Source organism: Lampetra planeri, chromosome 19 (assembly GCF_965212315.1).
Source record: "Lampetra planeri chromosome 19, kcLamPlan1.2.h2, whole genome shotgun sequence".
NCBI lineage: Eukaryota > Metazoa > Chordata > Hyperoartia > Petromyzontiformes > Petromyzontidae > Lampetra > Lampetra planeri.
In genome coordinates, this window is record NC_136125.1 from 1804764 (window position 1) to 1819963 (window position 15200).

At 48.1% G+C, this 15200-nt stretch overlaps 1 protein-coding gene across 1 annotated transcript in view; it reads left to right on the plus strand.

The window, feature by feature from the left end:
- Positions 1–1220: 1220 nt before the first annotated feature.
- LOC144723907 (gamma-aminobutyric acid receptor subunit gamma-2-like) overlaps positions 1221–15200 on the plus strand; it is a 49108-nt gene continuing 35128 nt past the window's right edge. Inside the window, exon 1 of the mRNA XM_078602685.1 lies at positions 1221–1283. Within this exon, the coding sequence (XP_078458811.1) occupies positions 1281–1283 (3 nt within the window). The 5' untranslated portion in view covers positions 1221–1280. The remainder of the gene's footprint in view (positions 1284–15200) is intronic.

The following is a 15200-nucleotide window of genomic DNA, read 5'->3' on the forward strand; positions in this document are numbered from 1 at the left end:
TCCACGGACAACGCATGCCAGAGTCCTTTGCTTTCACTGGGAAATTGTGACAAGACAGGACTGGTGTTGACACCCATAGCAATCATGTCAGTAAGAGCTGTATGAAGCTGCGAAACAAATGTCGGTGCGTTGCAGTGTTGAACACTACGTGTATGTGAGTGTCAATGTGAAGCATCAGCAAGTCTCAACATGTTTTCCTTGGCGATCCTGATTGAGATGTTTGGTAAATGTTTGGTATTTCTACTTTAAGCATTTAGGGAATAATAGTCAAATTTCACGCAGATATGGAAGCTCTTGGAGTATTGGTCACATTATTTCTTTGTAAGTACATTAATGCACGTTCAGATGTATTGAGGCACCCTTTAAATACATTCAGTGTACGTATATGCACTTACATATATTTCAAGAAACGCATATCCTCAAACAAGCTGAAATAAATTGTTAATATCTCAATTTATAAACAATGACTATGAAATGTGAAGATATATACTGGAAGACGCTAACGCTTTAGGTATTGGCCCTTCTCTAGAGCAGAGATTGCCAAAATGCCATAGGATTATCATGCAAAACACTTTTTCTTTTTTACGTTTTACTTTGCCGTTGTACTGTACAACATGTATTCATGGGGCATGCAATATAAACATGCGCCGTCTCTTACTCCGTGTACATCGTGGTGTTCACCAGTGCCTGCGTTCGTAAATGGACGATTGGCGGTACACCGGTGCAGCATAACACACTGGTCCTCATAAAACTGTCCAACATCTAAATTTGAAATGACTAAATGTATCTGTTTATCGATATTTAATTGATCCAGTCGCCAAGGTTTATTCAGTCTTATTAAGACGAAATAAATCTGAATCGAGGGACCGCCCAACCAAGTCTAGGGCACGAGGAGTCAAATCTGCCTTTGGAACAGGGAGCCAATCATCATCAGGCTGGGTACTGCTATACGGCAACAGACTGAAGCTTCGTGTTCAGCTGCTCATAACGTTCGTCTTCCAACTGCTTCCACATCACGAGAACTGATTTGGACGCACCACCCCACACGAATTTCTGACCGGAGTTGCGAATCGCAGGAAATGAAATAATTATTGCTATTTTTTTACTTTTTGTTATACCATGCACCACTACCGGTGTACTGCAAATACATTCAACTGTCACTTGAATCCTGTTTCTCGAGTACTGACTATATCTCCCTATGTGCGTCTGCGACAGTCCAGCCGATTACCGTTGAAACGGACATCTACGTCAACAGCATCGGCCCAGTGTCAGCTATTAACATGGTGAGTAAGCCCATTCGGCCCACGGTTATTTGTTTACTGTTTTTCATATTCTTTGGGTATTTCGGTAAAGTCATTTAGATAGGTTAAAATTAATCAAAATTAAATAAACAAAAAACTACGACGTTTCGATCGCAACACAAGCAGTCGTCATCACACAAACGGTCGTCTCTCCGCCTGATTGACGACCGCTTGTGTTGCGATTGAAATGTCGTAGTTTTTGTTATTTTTATTAATTTGAACCTATCTATGTGACTTTACCAAAATACCCAACGAATATGAATTCCTACAGTCATGAAAGCTTTAAGTCAAGGTTTTCCATATTGTTTCCTGTAGTGTACGTTTTCTTTAATGCTCGTAAAAATACAACCCCCCGATTAGTTAAGATTTGAAGAGAGTAAGTACCCCAGCTGGATGGGTCTCTCGGGAGGAGGGCATCCAAGATTTAAGCTGGCAGCAACACACACCGGGCCTTAATCACATTTCATCAGGTGGTTGTTAATTGGGTACCATCATTATCAATGATGAATGTTATATTTCACCTCTGACCATTGCCATTCTTGGCTCGCAATGGAGTGTCATGGATATTTAGTGAGCTTTTCACTGAGACAGAACTCCTTGAACGGCAAAGTTTGAGTTGTTGTTCTTGTGACCATACTCTTAGGTTTTTTTTCTTTCGGTAAAGTCACGTAGGTAAGAATAAATAATAAAAATAATAGAACTAATATAAATTAAATTATAAATCACGACGTTTCGGAGGCAACACAAGTCTCCATCATCAGGGTGGACCGTCACGGCTAGATTTACTGTATCAAGTGAGGCAAAATTCTAAGAGACAGGCTCTTAAATACAAGTTAATGGGGGGAGGGGGGAGGGGCTTATCTGAATGTGGTAGCCAATGAATAGAACGTGTTGAGGGGGTGGCTAAAAGAGAACAATAGGTGCACATGTTGTTTTACCCGGTGTTGGTTGGCAAACCAACTGTGAAAAGGAGAGTACTGTTAAACGCTGGGGATGTCAACAATCGGTAAAGTAGAATAGTACCTGTCAAATAAGATGGTCCAAATATGTTTAGTTAAATATTTTTTACATGGTTAATAACATCTTTCCAATGATTACTCAGTTTGTACCCATCATCACGGTTGAAGTTATGTCTGTGTTGTGACCAGATTTAAGATTTCTTGCAACTGTCTTCATTAATGCTGCCATATAACAGATGAGTGAACAAATTGGGAAATGGCCCTCATTATTTAAAACAGAAAGAAAAAACATAGTGACATTTCGGCAAGTGTACTTGGCATTGTGCATTGTATATATCATTGCCGGGATTCTCTCTCTCACGATGGCTGTCGACCACACTGAACCATGCTCGATTGCAGGATGGGAGATGTGCGTACACTGTGTTCCATGAATGAAAAATCTCAGATTCACCAATGTATGACTGTGGTGAAGCCCAAACAATCATACGCATCACCGACGAGTGCGCCATCCACGCACATACCTTGGCAGTATCGCTGCAATCCACACAGCGCCTACTGCTGCCTTGAAATGGTTGAAGGACCTTAATATTCAACTATAACATCTAAACAAACTTGCTTTCTTGCCATACGTTACAAGAATAATTTAAAACGTTGGTCAGATCATCATCAACAACTTTAGGTCACACCTTGTGTTACTATTTATATCCAATGGAACAAGTTTTCAGATTGAACGAGTTTGCATTGCGTGGATATTCCTCCAGGAGCCCAGTAAGCCGGATCCTCTGGGTTTTCCCTCCATATTTAGAAACATGTGTTTAGAGCATTTGGCTGCTATAAAATTCCTTGCGATAAGCCACTTCGTTGAGCTATCATTTGTAGCCAGGTTGCTTCTGAAAAAGAGCTGTATCGCTTAGTGGGCCTTACCTCATAAAATAAATATCATAGTAAATAGTAGTATTCATAAAATACCAAGTACACTGCAAAAATAAGTATAACCACCGTGCTGTATTATCGACACATGTACAAATTTGGCTGCGGATTTTATAGTCTGAACCCAAGAACTCCCAAATAAGAAAATTACCCTCGATCAAATTATATACATATTTATACAGCATGTGTCACGTTGCTTGGGTAAACAAGGTCTGCCTTGTAAAATATACATCGAGTATTAATGGAATCGCACCTAATTTAATAAAAAAAAATAAAGCATATTACCGCTGTGGCATTGTAGGGGTCATAATGAGTGTATAGCCCCAAGGTTAATTTCGCAGAGGCAACAAGGCACGAGGACCACTAATGGCTAAGGCAGGTTGGAGATCTTCACTGCACAGGAACTTCGAATGGATCTTCCGCGCTAACATTCCACGGTGGTAGAGCACTTTATGTGTTCGCGAACCGTCGATCACCAGAATTTTTGCGTTATTATACATTCTTTTAATCACAGTCGCTAAGCATAGGCCTGAAGGCCCACAACGTCAAAGTGGCCAGCAACAAAGAGCACTGTCAAAATTGTCATAGATGAGCATTCACGCATTGCTTGGATTGAGCAAGGATGTGGAAATGAGACAATAGGGACGGATTTCCAAAGTCGAGCTGTGTGAAGTGCCGTGTCCTGAAGTGCGGTGGTTCAGCACAGTGTGGATGAGACGACTCAGTCTGGTAGACTCAGTCGACTCAGTCTCGCAGCTTGGGTGACTTGAGTACTCAATATGGAATGGGGGAATCGAGGAATGAAGTTCATGGGAACGGTAAACATTATAGTAGCAGTGAAAGAGTGATACGGAGGTGACAGACTGCCAGTGAGCGAGTGACTCAGTGAGTGCTGGATCATCAATCACCCTGATTGTTTCAGTATGAACTCTATCTGATACAGTGGGGTAGGAACTTGGTGTGCGCCACCCCAGTTATGACAATTATTATCCCTGACATCGAACACTGTTACTATGCAGCCCTCACATTCACATCGACACGCTTTGACAATGGCGGAGAGCTTCACATTATTATTTGTCTATGGAAACACACCACTTATTAAGTGCTGGGCCGGAGTCCATTGGTAACTTGGGCCCAACAGGGCCCATGTACGGCGCGAAGCCATCGGGTATGGGAGGCATGTGGGGTGCAGGGATTCCGGGGTTTTGGGGTACTCGAAACGCAGGCGCCTCTGCCGCCGGGGCCGCCCTCCAGGGTTTTAATCGGCGGATATTCACCACCGTCTCTCAGCCCCTCTCCCCGCCCTGGATCAGCACTGTCCAGGGGGAGATCTGCCACACCACGGTCCAGGGTCCATGCCAGTAGGTGGTCAGCTTCCCCACCTGGCCGGCCCCTACACATAGGGTATGCAGCCATACCTTAGAGCCCGCCGAGTAGAAGGGGGGCTCCGCACGGGGGCGTGCGCCCTGCTCTTAGTGCTGATGGGCGGCATCCACCTGTTGGTAGGCCCAGCCATGGGTCACTCGCAGGGTCCCCATTAGGTGCTCCATGGGTTGGCTGCCTTCCTCCGGTTATGGCGGGGCAACGCCGAACAACATATCTGCCAGTAGGCAAGACTCACGACCAAACATCATTATGAAGGGGGTCTGTCCAGTGGATGTGTGTACCGTGGTGGTGTAGGTGAACAGCCTGTACCGGTTGCCTCGGTGGGACCGCGGGAATGGCCCTTGTAGGTCCACCCCAACCAACTGGTTCACCTGGCTGACGTGGAACAGCCTCAGGGGCACCTGATACCGTGCCGGTTTCTGCCCACACTGTTGACAAGCGCGGCAGCCCTGTACCCAGGCTGCCACGTCTTGCATCAGTTTGGGCCAAAGATACTGGCGATGCCGTTCCCCATCATGGCCCCCAAGCAGGTGGTCATGCATCAACCGTAGCAGCTGGGGTCGCACCTGGGCGGGAACACAGATGCACCCCGGCTGCCCGTCTTCAGCTAGTTCCCGCACCACCCCATCTTTCACACACACCGGGGGTACAAACCACTCCATGGTCCCTTTACGGCGACCTTCTCCTCCCGCAGGGCTGCCTCCACCACTGCCAGCTCCAGGTCCCGCTGCTGGGCCTGTCGCAGTTGTTCATTGTCCAGGCCAGAGAATGCACAGCCGACGTCCTCTTGGATCTGATTGGGCGGGGCAGAGTGTCCCGTCGGGCCCCTGGCTGCGGGGTCCGTGCCTGCCAGGTGGCCCCCCGGGCCCCCGGCTCCTTCCGCAGAGACCTTTGTGGCACACACGGCACTCTCTCTCTCATTGGAGGGGGGTTAGTCTCAGGGCATTCTAGGGGGGCCGTTACCTGTCGGCAGTGTTCCCCCATGAAGCAAGGGTAGGCCTCCTCAGCCCGTGACTCGGAGCACACCGCAGGTCGCCTCGACAATGTGTCCACGTTTGCGGGCGTCCGTCCGGCCCTGTACTCGATTTGCAGTTTATATTCCTGCAGCTGCGTCAGCGCGTCAGCCACCTGGCCATCTGCCCCCGCAGTTCCTTGAATGTGAGGAGGAACTGCAGAGCATAATGGTCAGTGCACACGGGACATTTCCTGCTATACAGATAAGGCCGGAACTGCTTACATGCAAAAATCATGGCATACAGTTCCTGACGGGTCATGCAATAGTTCAGTTCAGCCCCGCTCAGGGTCCGGCTGGCGTATGCGATGACCCGCTCCATCCCATCCTGCGCCTGTGACAACACAGCACCCAGACCACTGCTGCAGGCGTCAGTGTCCAGGATAAAATCTGTGGAAAAGTCAGGGAAGGCCAGGGTGGGGGTATGGGTGAGGTAGTCCTTGAGGGTGGTGAAGGCCGTCTGGCAGGCCTCCGTTCAATGGTAGGGGTTCTTAGGTGAAGTTAGTTGGGTGAGGGGGCATGCAATCTCGCTGAATCCCTTCACAAATCGATGATAATAAGTGGCTAGCCCCAAACATTACCTGATCTCCATCAGGTTCTACGGCTGTGGCCACTCCACTACGGCGCGTATCTTTTCCGGGTCGGTGCACACCCCTGCCTCGCTGACGCGATGTCCGAGGTACCCAACCTCGCACTGGGCAATATAACACTTACGCGTTTGGGCTTGAGATGGGCCATTCACAGTCGTTGGAACAGCTCCCGTAACCTGTACCAGTGCTAAGACAGGGACCTACTGAACACTATCATGTCATCCAGGTAAATCAGGCACCAGCACAACCGGGGCAAACCAGGGGCTCGCTGAGGGCTAGATTATGTTATCGTGGAGCATATCCGCGACCGCCTCTTTAATCTGGGCCCGTTCGGGTGCGCCCACTTGGTATGTGGGGAGTTTAATGGGTCGGGCTGCACCTGTGTCACTTTGGTGCTTAACGAGGTCTGTCCGGCCCACATCCGAATCATGCTCACTAAACACGTCGGCGTACTCCCGCAGTAACCCTCGCAGCTGATCGGCCTCCACCTTGGTTAAATCTGCCCAGGGTACCTGTAGCGCGTCAAGCAGGGGGACGACCTCCGCTCGGTGGGTCAGGCCGACCCACCACGCCAGGTCCTGGTGGTCCTCGGAGCGGCAGAGGTCCTCAGCCCAGAGGGCAAACACCGAGCTGCTAGTGTGGCGTGCGTGCAGGGGGTATAGTGTGGCTACCATGGTGAACCATTGTAGCCTCGCTGGGGTACTGTGGGCGTTAAAAACTCGCATAAACAGTCGGCCCCCAACAGTGTTTACCAGCGTGGCCAACCCTACAACCCCGTACCTTGCCGCCAACTCTGGGTGAGGAGTTAACATTACCTCACCCGATGGTCGGTGGGAGGGGTCGGTGGAAGGCGTTGTTACCGGCACCAGCATCTCCGCGAGGGGCCCGATGGTGATGGCCGACACCAAGATAGTGGCCACGGGTTCGAAGCGGGGGTGATCCGGCTCCCGTCCCAGGAACGGAATCTGCTCCCCACTGCTCTCCACGGTGGCGCATCGCTGGCAGGGCTGCACATTAAGCCCCAACTTTTCCAGGAGGTCGGTACCTGAAATACACTCATGGCACAACACGCTCGAAATATAATTCTTGGTCACACACCTAGTGCCCGAGGCGGACCTCCAGGGTGACCCTCCAGAGCAGTCCCATGCCAGCTTCACTTCCAGTGCGCAGCAGGCAATCCGGGGCCTGTAGGCGGCCCACGTCAACACCGACCACGTTGCAGTGTGCTGCGCTCACGAATGAGGCTACCGCCCTCGTGTCTAACAGAATTCGGATACACCGCCCATTCACCTGCCCTTCCACCAGCAACATGGCCCCCGTGATTCCTGCCACTCGCTGCTGCAGCTAGCCGCCCGCAGTTGCCGTGTTCTTTGGTGTTGTGATCAGCATCTGCGTTGGGATCACTTGCTCAACATTATTATCGTCTATTTGTGTTGGGACCGCATTGATTGCACCCCTAGTTGGTCTACTCTAGGGGGCGTTGGCGGTTAACCCTGGCACGTGTCTAGCATGGGCGATCTGGGGACAATCCCTCATGAGATGTCCCCGTCGGTCGCATAGATAGCACGTCCGGGGAAAGGTGGTGGCTCCATAGGAGGCCCCTTGGCCACTCCCCCCTCCCGATTCACATTTGTCCGAACTCGGCCTCTAATTGAGACACCCGCCCAGTTAGTCTCTCTACCATGGAGCGTAGTCCTCCCACCTCAGCCTGGACCACCTCCACTGTGGATTGCAGCATGTTTATATTTCCGTGTGCTCGGGTCACCTCCCCATGTACTTGTGTCACCTCCCCGCGTAAATGGGTTACATGGCCGGCTATATCCCCTATGCCGGTATGTAGCCCTGCCACCCATCCTGGGGCTGCCTCCTTGGCAGAGGTGTGGACTCGAGTCATGTGACTTGGACTCGAGTCAGACTCGAGTCATGAATTTGATGACTTGCGACTCGACTTGGACTTGCATAACAATGACTTTGTCCCACCTATGAGATGTGGACTCGAGTCATGTGACTTGGACTCGAGTCAGACTCGAGTCATGAATTTGATGACTTGCGACTCGACTTGGACTTGCATAACAATGACTTTGTCCCACCTCTGCTCCTTGGGTCCCGGAGGCTCCCTCGTCCCCCCCCCACCTCACCGTCCTGGCGAGCTCCTCCTCTTCCCCTGGAAAAAGGCTTGCGATGGTGCGCTCCCATCCCGGCCCTTGGAACTGCGCAAACTCATGAGCGAATCTCTCACATACACGCACACGTTCAACAAGGGTGCTAAATGGGAGGTGTGGGCAGCCCGCATCTGGCTGCCACCATGAGGTGCTAGTGAGATACTGCTGGACCTTCTCGGCGGCGAGGTCATCAATAATCTCGGCAGCGTACCGCAGGTGTGCACTCTGCGTTAGCGAGTGCACATCCTCGCCGGATCATTTTCAGTCGTAGGCCGCTATGTTGTAAAAGAAAAACCGTGCTAGCTCAATTATGTTTTCCCACGTCTTTTTTGCGTAAGACAGAGGCTATAAGAACTAACCACTGAGACCACTGGTTATTACTTTAAAAAGTAACATCTGTCCTTACCGAGAAATGATTGTCCATCTTAATGTCCGCCTTAATTATTGTCCATATTGATGATATTCATTTCATTTCAAAATGTTACCATGAGGCAAAGTTTAATGTGTTAAGGATATTTTTTTCCGTAAATGTAATTCATTTAGCTGCGCTGTGTTCTGAGTAAGTGCGCACGATTCGGATTCATGGCACCGTGGACAAATATAAACTTGCTGGACACGCTGCTCTTGAGGCACGTTGTTGTTATCACTCTTTATGATGATTTTCAATGTTTCAAAAGCTACTCAACTTTCCCTTGCTCATGTTTTTCATGATTTTGATCCTGGTTTTTCTTGCCATCGATGATTTCTTGTGTCCCTCCAACAATGTTCTCCTTTTCCTTCACATGTGTTGTTCATTCTATTCTTGCGTATGACTATATGTTCGGGAGCTCAATGCCTATGTCGTGGTCTGCTAGCCACGAGAGGGCTTCAGGAGAGAGTTTGTGTAGTTTCACTCCTCCGTTGAAGGGGTGCAAACCACTAGAATACTATCAGGTCCATAGTTTGTGTTGCATGGCCACAATCATACTGTGTTTATCTTTAGTCCTAACTGCTTTTTAAAGTGAAAGTAAACAAAGCATTCTGGGAATCAAACTCAGACACAGAAATGAATTGTTATGACAAATAAGTGAGCTTGGGCATTACACATTCTGAGAAGGGATGATGGCGGATGGAAGAGACTAGTGGCAGAATGACAGGCGCCAAGGTGGCGAAAAATTAACTACCTCGCCTGGTATACAGGAGGTTGTGGGTTTGATCCCAACCCTGGCACTTGTATATTTGTGGTTTGCATGTACTCCCCGTGGTCACGACGATTTTTCTCCGGGTCCTTGGGGTTTTCCCTCCACATTCGGAATCAACATACGTTTCGAGTTTTGGCTGCTATAATTTCCACATGATAACACAATTAATTTGGCTATCATTTGTAGCCTGGTCGCTTCTAAAAAATAGCTATATAGCTCAATGGGCCTGAACTGGTAAATTACAAAAAGTTTAGTGTCAGTTTAGTTTTTACAGTCAAAGGAAAAGACAACCATTATGGAGAGGAAGCGATGAGATCAGTTGACGTGCAGGAGTGAAACCAGTTTCAGTTCAGTTTCATTTATTTGGTATAGCCCTGTGAGCCATTCGGCTCTTGAATCGGGTGCAACCGCAACAAACAAAAAACAAAAACATGAACAATAAAACGTCTTAAAGTGACTATGCGCAAACAGAAAAATCCAGGGGAAAAAACTGCAGTCTTCCAGAAAAAAAAGCATCGTACACCAACGCTATGCAAAAATCCCAGTGGGATGCAAGTAAACAACAACAACCACAAGACAACTTAGATTAAAGCCATCATTCTAACTCCGTACTACAACAAACAAACATGGCCAAATTTCGAAATCACCAAAATAAAGCCATAAGCAATGTAACAGTGATCATAGGAACTGTGACCGAAATTTCACAATAAACGACATAAACAACACGAATCACCAAACCCTGTAGCCATAGCTGGCTGCATGAGTCACTCCACAACAGCACGAGCATCAATAGGAGTATCAATTTTTTTCAAATGCACCTTTAAAGAACCATGAGGGATGGCGACAGCTTGGGGAAGCCTTCACTCAGCACTGGATAGACCATGGTTGAAGATGATGATGTTGATAAAGGTGTGTACATATGTAATGCGAGCAAGGATTGAGGGGGGCGGAGTCTGGGTCACGTGAGGAGAGGGAGGAGTTAGGGTCACGTGGGGGAGAGGATTTAGGGAGAGAACAGGAAGGGATCGGGGAGAGAAGACGGTGTGAAAACGGGAGGAGGCCACGCTGGGCAGTACTGGGAGGGTGGCGCGATCGCCACGTGTTGGGAGACCTCGGCACCGTCGGTCATCGGTGTCCGGGCGCAGGGGGGCTAGCGGGCTGTGGAAGGCTGGCCGTGAGCGAGGAGGAGTGGAGCAGCAGGGTGGCTGCAGGGCGGAGCAGCAGTGTGGCTGCGGAGTGCTCGACGGAGGAGACGCGGGCCTGAGCGAGGATGCCGTGGGAGTGAGATTTACACGAACCCAAATAAAGGACAACGGAGATCGACACTGTGGAAGAGTCCTTTATTACACATATAATGAGTGCAATGCCTAAACAATGATGTTAATCTTACCATAAACGATTCTATTATCATAGCCTGTGTTTAACAATATTCAAATCACAAGAAATCATCATCATCGATCGCAGGCCCCAGTAGTTGTGAATGTTCATGTGTCCTCCCGGTTGACCTCCCATGACCCCGCATTGTGGTGGCCATTCCCCAATGACCATAACGAGAGGCCGAAGGTCACAGATCATTTTTTGTATAAATAGTTTTTGGTTACAGTAACGTATCTTAACTACTGTAACGCATTACCACTAAACATTATTTGGCACAAACGATATACATAGGTTTTTTTGGTGTTGCACAATTGTAAATCCGAAATTCAAAATACGTAGTTGGCATACTGTTATTAAAATCTACTTTTTCAAACTAGCACAATATTAATATTACCTGTTCAAATAAATGTGAAAACAGGCTTTCGCTCAATATGTACCTTGTTTGAAGAGGGCAAGTCAACTCCAACCCCGAGATCTGTTCTCCCTCTCTGGGTTCTTCAATCAGTTTCCGAGATCGCCAAATCATTTTTCCATTCACGTACTGTATCGTCTGTGTTCTCCAGTCGTCTGGGTGTAAAGTGGGCTAATGTCCTTGGCCAATCCTGGCCAGCTGGCTGAACAAACTCAATAAGCAAAATATATTTCTCCAATCCAATATTCAGAACCAATTTCCTAATGTTGCTGTGAACAATATTTATTTTTTGTAAATGAAACTTGATAGTGAAAAGCAGAATCAGAAAGGGTTTTATTCGCCATGAAAGTTCGCACAGACAAGGAATTTACTTTGGCAGGAAGGTGCATACATTAAACATATAGGAATCTTAAATCTTAAATAAGTGGTTTACAAGTCTAACTATACTAAAGGTACAAGTCTAACTAATACTAAGGAGCTGAAGTATGTAAAAATGTAATACAATAAAATCTAAAATATACAATAGCTACAATATACAATATAAAATTACAAAAATGCAAATAGGGTAACATAGTGCAAATATGGAAGGGTGTCATTGTGCAGATATTGTGTTAAAGTCTGTTTGAGCGTTAAAGTCAGTTTGAGCCCCTGGCCTTGTTGAAGAGGCCAGCAGCGGATGGGAAGAAACTGTTTTTGTGGCGTGAGGTTTTGGTCCTGATGGACCGCAGCCTTCTGCCGGAGGGGAGTAGCTGGAACAGAGTGTCCAGGGTGGGAGGAATAGGCCACAATCTTCCTCGCTCGCCTCAGGGTCCTCGAGGTGTACAGGTCCTCGAGGGTAGGCAGATTGCATCCAATCACCTCAGCAGTGCGGATGATACGCTGCAGTCTGATCTTGTCCTTGGTAGTGGTAGCAGCATACCAGATGGTGATGGAGGAGGTGAGGATGGACTCAATGATGGCTGTGTAGAAGTGCACCATCATTGTCTTTGGCAGGTCGAAATTCTTCAGCTGCCGTAGGAAGTACATCCTCTGTTGTGCTCTCTTTATGAGGGAGCTGATGTTCGGTTCCCATTTAAGGTCCTGGGAGAGGATAGTGCCCAGGAAGCGGAAGGACTCCACAGTGTTGACTGGGGAGTCGTACAGGGTGATGGGGGTGAGTGGGGCTGTATTCTTCCTGAAGTCTACAACCATCTCCACTGTCTTAAGAGCATTACGCTCTAAGTTGTTCTGGCTACACCAGGTCACCAGGTTGTCAGCTCCCCACCTATAGTCAGACTCATCCCCACCAGAGATGAGCCCAATGAGGGTGGTGTCGTCCGCAAACTTCAAGAGTTTGACGGACGGATGACTGGAGGTGCAGCTGTTGGTGTACAGGGAGAAGAGCAGAGGGGAAAGGACGCAGCCCTGAGGAGATCCGGTGCTGATAGACCGGGAGTCAGAGACTTGTGTTCCCAGCCTAACGCACTGCTTCCTGTCAGACAGGAAGTTTGTGATCCACCTGCAGGTGGAGTCGGGCACGTTCAGCTGGGAAAGCTTGTCCTGAAGCAGGGCAGGGATGATGGTGTTGAAAGCAGAGCTGAAGTCCACAAACAGGATCCTGGCGTAGGTTGCTGGGGAGTCCAGGTGCTGCAGGGTGAAGTGGAGGGCCATGTTAACTGCGTCATCCACAGACCTGTTGGCTCTGTAGGCAAACTGCAGGGGGTCCAGGAGAGAGTCTGTGATAGCTTTGAGATGTGCCAGCACCAGGCGCTCAAAATACTTCATTACCACAGAGGTTAGGGCGACGGGTCTGTAATCATTAAGTCCTGTTGGCCTTGGCTTTTTGGGCACAGGGATGATGGTGGGGGACTTGAGACAGGCTGGTACATGGCATGTCTTCAGTGAGGTGTTGAAGATGTTGGTGAACACCGGAGACAGCTGGTCAGCGCAGTGCTTGAGGGTTGCTGAAGAGACAGAGTCTGGCCCAGCTGCTTTGCGGGGGTTCTGCCTCTTGAAAAGTATGTTAACCTCTCCCTCCTGAATTGAGAGTCATCTCTGTAGTGGGGGGGGAGGGGGGAGGCTTCTTGGGTGGGAAGGGGTAGTACAGGACAGTCCAATTGTCTTTCAAATCTGCAGTAGAACTCGTTCAGGTCGTTGGCCAGGTGGGAGTCATTAGTGGTGTAGGGGGCTCTGGGCTTGTAGTTGGTGATCTGCCTGAGCCCTCTCCAGACAGAAGCAGAGCCGTTAGCAGAGAACTGATGTTTTAGTCTCTCTGAGTACAGTCGTTTAGCCTCTCTCACCGCCTTGCTAAACCTGTTCTTCGACTCTTTGAATCTGTCTCTATCCCCACTCCTAAACGCTCCTCCTTCTCCAACCTCAACCTTCTGAGCTTTGCTGAAACCCAGGGCTTGTTGTTGAAGTTCACCCTGGTGCGTGTTGGAATACAGCAGTCCTCACAGAAGCTGATGTACGACATCACAGCCTCTGTGAGTTCATCCAAGCTATTGGTAGCAGTCGTGAACATATCCCAGTCAGTACAGTCCAAGCACGCCCGCAGATTCTCCATAGCCTCACTGGTCCACTGTTTAGATGTCCTCACAGCAGGTTTACAGAGCTTTAGTTTCTGCATGTATGCAGGAATCAGGTGGACCATGGCATGGTCAGTGTCCCAGTGCTGCTCGGGGGACAGCATGGTAGGCTCCACTGACTGTAGTGTAGCAGTGTTCCAGAGTGTTCCCTTCTCTGGTAGGGCATTTAATGTATTGTTTGTATTTGGGGAGATTACCTTTGTTAAAATCGCCGAGTACGATAACCAGGGAATCCGGATTTTCTCGCTCCACATTCAGAATCTGGTCGGCGAGCATGCGTTGGGCCTCTTTAACCTGAGGACCCGGCGGCAAATAAACTCCGACCAATATGAGCGACGCGAACTCGCGAGGCGAGTAAAAAGGTTTACAGTTTATAAAAAATGATCCCAGGTCCAGACAACAATGTTGCAGAATCACTGTTACATCTACACACCAGCCACTGTTAGTGTAAAAACAAATACCACTGCCCAGAGGCGTAGCTAGGATATTTTGCGCCTGGGGAAGAACTATAAAATTTGCGCCCCCCCCCCCGTTTAATCACATTTTCCTATTACATCGAATAAGGAATAATTTAAATTTTAATGAAACATTGTATTTAAAAAAGCAAATTTATAGAAATTATATTACATGGCTCACTCAGTCACTGTCGTAGACTGGTTGACATAGTCTACAAAAGATACATTTTTCTTGATTTCACTGTCGCAAACTGGTCAATCACGTAATCAAAATCTGTTTTTTCCAATGTTTCTCTTTCAACGCTGAGAAGAGCAAGATCGCTGAGACGATTTTGTCCCATTGAAGCACGCAAATACGACAAAATAAGTTTCAATTTGCTGAACGACCGCTCACAGCTTGCAATTGAAACTGCTATTGTTAATAAAATTTGCAGTGAAATTCGCAAATTCGGAAATATGTCGTCTCCATAAAACACAAACCAAGAAGATCCAAAGGAGTTTCTGGTAGAACTTGATTCCGGTTACTGAGCAGCATTTTGCAATCTCCAATTTCTGTGAAAAGTTCGTGGCCATTGATGTCGGTGTCATAGAAATTTCCAAAATCTTTGCAATTTCGACGAATTGCATCGACATCTGTGTCGGATAGAAGAGTTTTGACGTCCAGCAGAAATCCAAATTTTGTGTTCAGGTCTTTTAGTCGTAAAAACCGTGTTGACATCTCCTGTTGAAGTCGATAAAATACGCTCTTCATAACGCGCACAATTTCTTCTTCTGCTGAAAGTCCTGCATCTCTTGCCAGTTCTCCTGGCATCTTCCGACGTCGCCTAATTCTTCTGTCCACATCGATCTCCCAGGCTGTGCATCTTGT